General features: G+C 38.3%; 1 protein-coding gene across 5 annotated transcripts; it reads right to left on the reverse strand.

Annotated features, from left to right (window-relative positions):
• Window positions 1–1,144: 1,144 nt before the first annotated feature.
• LOC131253037 (ribonuclease TUDOR 1-like) lies at window positions 1,145–4,497 on the reverse strand. 5 transcript variants are annotated; one of them, XR_009174804.1, is made up of 7 exons: window positions 4,290–4,497; window positions 4,016–4,171; window positions 3,594–3,856; window positions 3,087–3,173; window positions 1,748–2,982; window positions 1,393–1,629; window positions 1,145–1,318 (listed from the first exon to the last, which is right to left on the reverse strand). XR_009174804.1 is itself a non-coding variant. In XM_058253863.1 (4 exons), the coding sequence occupies exons 2-4, from the start codon at window positions 1,919–1,921 to the stop codon at window positions 1,269–1,271; spliced, it is 417 nt and encodes a 138-aa protein (XP_058109846.1). In that variant the 5' UTR covers window positions 1,922–2,982; window positions 3,087–3,564; the 3' UTR covers window positions 1,145–1,268. The 5 variants fall into 5 exon arrangements, 1 of the variants encoding a protein (XP_058109846.1); XR_009174805.1 differs by lacking the exon at window positions 3,594–3,856 and having other exon boundaries at window positions 4,139–4,171; XR_009174802.1 differs by having other exon boundaries at window positions 3,594–4,171.
• Between the last annotated feature and the right edge of the window lie 385 nt (window positions 4,498–4,882).

The raw sequence follows: 4,882 nt of genomic DNA on the forward strand, positions 1-4,882 counted from the left end.
AAAGGCTAAGAAAACCGCCGTCAAAGATTTTGCCTGCGGTCAGCTAACAGCCGGTAAAGCCTCAGTCGGTAAAGGCTTTACCAGCTGCCAGGACCTTTACTGACAGTTATGCTGGACGTTGCTAGATCATCTTTTTTTGCAAAAATGGTCAAAAGCTACGGATAAAATCCGAAGCTAAATATGACCCCCCACAGTACAACCGTAGCCATTGGTACCGTAGCCACGGTAAATGCATAGCCTGCTGAGTGGGGTTCAGAAAATTAGTTTCACATTGTCTTAAAAGCCAAGCTGATTGTCTTTTAACCAGAAATTAAAAGACAAGTGTGAGGGGGAGAATAATTCAAGGAAGATACAAGCAGAAGTAACAAAAATCTGATTATACTGCTTGAGAAGGTCTAGCTCCATAGTCTTGCTCGCATCATGAAGGATCCTGGGCTGATGGGCATTTCTAGCATGAAAGAAACATGGGGGAAAAGTAGATGATGGGGATTCTGTTCAAACAACATAGACATGCATGTTTTTCTTGGATTCAAACTCAGAAGTTTTAGATCTGCCTCATTTTTAGGCCCATGCCATAAAATGAGGTTACAAAACAAATGAACAGTTTAGATATAACACATGTGTTATTCTCAATAGTTTCAAATGATGGTAGGCATATCCATTCAATGTACCACTGTATTACAAATATAGCATGGAATTAAGCTTATCCCATGGTATCAGGGGACAATCCCTGCCATGTGTAATAATTATGTTTTTTGAATCCCATCCCACCTAATCCTTCCCAATGCCATGCGCCAAACACCCCCTAATGAACTAAAATAAAATCAACTGCAATTCCCAAAAATAATTTTAAATTGCAGGGAAAATAGCTAAAAGAAATTTCATGAAGGCAATATCTAAAATCTCCAAAGCAAGCAAGAACAACAATGCTCCAAGGCAGGATGGATACAGACTCCAAATACAAGTTAGGATGCAAATTCATATTTCCTAATTTGCAAGACATGGCATACAGGTATCCCGTCCACAGCATGCCATTCATATTCAGTTGAATGCTGGTAGTTTGCTTTTATAAAACAGATATATGTTAGTGTTTACAACATTCTAAATTTAATTACTAATGTTTGCAGACTATTTGAAGCAATATTCTGGTTTTTTGCAGACTGCTCAACCTTTGCAAGTAGGTGTGAATCAGGAATCCTGTCAGCACCAAAAGCAGTTTGAAGCCTTGCCAGCCCAGACTCTAGAAGAACCACAGCCATATTGGTCTTTTATTCCCATAAAGAACCCAAGAAGGTTCCAGTTCTATCAACTGTTTCGACTTCAATCAGCACAAAATTACAGAAATTTAACAGCACTGAACATGAAGTAAAATGGAATAAACCGAGGCAAAACATGGTACCTCTACATCCCTCTGCAAGATCTTTCTTCTCATGAAGGCAATTGCTTCATCTGAGAAAGGCTCATCACGGCCGGGGCATCTAACACCAGAGAAGGAGAATGGAATGCTGCAAGTTTCCTTGGGGATCAGCAATTTAAACCGATGACCACTAAGGACATAATCCACAATAGCGGGTAACCTTTTACTCTGTTGCAAGAAGGGCAAGAAATCTTTAGCTTTTTTTGCAGATGCTTGAAAATATATTTTTTTAGCAAGTTCTGGAGGAATAATTTCATTCCAGAAGAGATCATTTTATAGAACCAAACATGATAGAAAGTACAAGGAAACAAGAAGGTTCAGCTTTTTGACCGTCAGCAGGTCCGTTACGTGCATGACCGGGGGATCCTTTGCAGAATGGATCCCTTTCTTTCCATTGATTGCATGAGATTCAGCAGCAAGCAACGTATCATAATAATTTGACCTTTCCTCAAAATCTTTTGTAATAGTCAACACATGAAACATCAAGAAAAACCTACTCATCATAAATGCAAGCAACCTAAAGTTGAACTGATGTTAACAAAACCACTCAAGCGATTGCAACCTATCAATCACACAAGCTTTTTCTTATAAATATCTGCTTACCTGCATAGAAACTGAACACAAGGGTGTATATTGATCATGGTCTGGTTAGATGGAATTTCAGTGATTCAAATCCGACATCGAGGCATTTAATACATACACATGGATTATAGAAAATTCAATAAGCAGTACCAACTGTCTGGATTTGAAATGTTTCAGGAACATGGGCTTCAGCAAAATGAAACAACAAGAAGGTGCAAATTGATTAAAAATAAGGATTACTTTGTTGCTTAGATGAACTTTCAGCATACCCAATCCACATATCCAAATGCAATGCTGAAAGAAACTGTCTGGTAAATCCAGTATTAGAGGATCATCCCTACCTCAATACCATGAAAAAGAGAACTCAAAGTGTGGAATCAACTACTTTGTTTCTTTTTTTTTCTTTCTTTCTTTCTTTCTTTTTTTTTTTTTGGGGACTTGGAGGGTCAATCAACTACTAAGGAAATATAAAATGTTTGATAGAATATATGCATGGCCTGATAGAGTTGTGCATGAGAGGCCCACCTTTTGCAAAAATTAATTGTATCAACCATAATTAATTGATCCAATACAACTGTCATAAAATCAAACAAGATTAGGAAAACACTATTACATTCTTCTAAGCATAAGAAGTATTGTGTCTGAAGAATCCTACACTTGCAGCATGCTGATATTTGTTTTTCCAAATCATCTTATGGCATGAGCCCAAAAATGAAATAGATCCAAATCTCAAGTGGACCGCAAGCCACAAAAGTTTTTAATCAAGCTGATATTTGTACTGCAAGCCACTAAAGTTTTATTATGATATTTACTTTTCCCCTTCATCTAAGTTTGCGTGACCTTATCAACAGCGTGGATAGAAAATAATCACACTGTTTTTTTAAGATCAGCCAACCTCACCTTAGTCGGGGCACAATTGGAATTGCGTATCATTTCATTTATTTCAGGTCAAAATTGTGAACAACAGAGTAATCCAATAACAGCTGCATCAAAAGGTAAAATAGAAGAACTATTATTATTTATGGCAAATGCATCTAAAGCTAACTTGATAGAGAGAATCAAATACACCAACAACCAGTTGTAACACCTGGCTTCCATTTTGGTAAATCAGATCTGTGAGTATGAAGGATTGCAGGAGACAGTTGCTTCCTTAAGACAACAGCTTTCTGCAGCACTGGAATCAAGGGATTCCAAATCGAATTGCATTGTTAAATGCTTCACAAGCAACTTTTTTTTTTAGTAACAAGTTTCCCTCCTTTCCACAAAGCAAAAGAAAATGGGAAGCTATGCATGCCATAAATAGTAATGAGATGGGATTAGGCCATCATTTTAGAAAGCCATGTAAATCTCCTGATACTGATTAAATCAAAGGTGTGGCTATGATTTTCTCAACAAACTAATGAATTCTAGTCTAATTGCAATCAAAAAATCATAACACCCCAATTCCTTAGATTAATTTTCAGAACGAGCATATCTATAGAAACAGAGACATGTAATCAGCACTCCAAAAGAATCATTTAGGCATGGCATTTCTTCTTAGAAATGAGACTGGAGAGACAGTGGATAGGGATTGGCAGAAGATGCGAAGCTTTACCATAAGGATGATCGACACGACAATGATGACAATGATGAGAATCACGAGGCAAGGGCAGAGAGCTACCGTAATGAAGGCGCATTGGCATTCGGCGAAATCCTCTTTCTCGTCATACTGGTCTTGGATCTCAAGAGCGTATGAAGGAGGAGGCAGAGCAGACGCGGAAGCCATTGAGATTGGAAGAGATCTCGATCCAAGAGGATTAGAAATGGCAGGGATTGGTTGGGTTCTTCCACACTCAGACATTCGACCGCCATTAAAACCTGAGAGAGAGAGAGAGAGAGAGAGAGAGAGAGAGAGAGAGAGATTGAAGAAAAGGGGGAGTGAGAGAGAGAGACGCGAGACGAGATTGAAGAAAAGGGGGAGCAAAGAGCCCTAATAAGGTGAAGCATGTACACTCCCTGGTTTCGAGTTATGCCTACACTTAAAAACGGTGTAGAACCGTGTGCAATCAGGAATGGCTTAAAATTGTTCTCGAATCAAAGCCCTGGCCGTTCCTGATAAACGATTTTGGTGTAGTGCAAAAGATGCTCCAAAAATCTTACTTGAAGCTCCTGTCTAATCTCTCGATGGTTGCCCTACAAAAGACAGGAAAATAAAACATCAATTGCCCAGGAAAAGAGATTGCAAAAGATTGGATGGCAAGGAACTTGCAATTAGATTTACTTGGTCATAACAAATTGCAGGCAAACTAACCCACAACTTATGCTTGGTCCAAGAATCAGGTTGGATGAGCAACTTGGTCATGCATATGTGTAAACTCTCTCATCAATCGCCTGAAATGTGCAAGCAGCATCACCTATAAAATCTAGAGAGTACAAATTAAATCTCTGGTTAAAGCCTAAAAATGATGTGCAATTATTCATAGTAAAGTAATTCATCAACAAAATAGAAATACATAAATGCAAAATCTTCAGATTGCCATCACCTTCACCACCGTACGAGGAAACAGAATGTGAGAAGTAGAGTATATATAACTAATCGACTCCAAATCCAGCAGTGAGAATGAGAATCTGAGATAGAACTACATAATAACAATAAAAAAATAAGATAAAAATGGTAAGAAACACTCAATGAACTAAAAACTCATTCTTCACACCAAACTTGCTGGAGAGCCAGGTTTACAGGTGAAAGTGGGCTGGGCTGACCAGGCCCAACTATTGTCTAGCCTGCTTTGGCTAGATTTGAAATGTTTCAGGAACATGGGCTTCAGCAAACTGAAATAACAAGAAGGTGCAAATTGATTAAAAATAAGGATTAATTTGTTGCTTAGATGAACTTTCAGCATG

Source organism: Magnolia sinica, chromosome 8 (assembly GCF_029962835.1).
Source record: "Magnolia sinica isolate HGM2019 chromosome 8, MsV1, whole genome shotgun sequence".
NCBI classification, from domain to species: domain Eukaryota; kingdom Viridiplantae; phylum Streptophyta; class Magnoliopsida; order Magnoliales; family Magnoliaceae; genus Magnolia; species Magnolia sinica.

Bases quoted from the DNA above. Each gene is read 5' to 3' on its own strand.
- LOC131253037 (XM_058253863.1), bottom strand. From the start codon at position 1,921: ATGATGAGTAGGTTTTTCTTGATGTTTCATGTGTTGACTATTACAAAA. The intron at 1,586-1,747 runs GTCAAAAAGCTG...TTCTTGCAACAG, and splicing joins ACGTAACGGACCTGCTGACG to AGTAAAAGGTTACCCGCTAT. The intron at 1,319-1,392 runs GTTTTGCCTCGG...TGCTGATTGAAG, and splicing joins GAGGGATGTAGAGGTACCAT to TCGAAACAGTTGATAGAACT.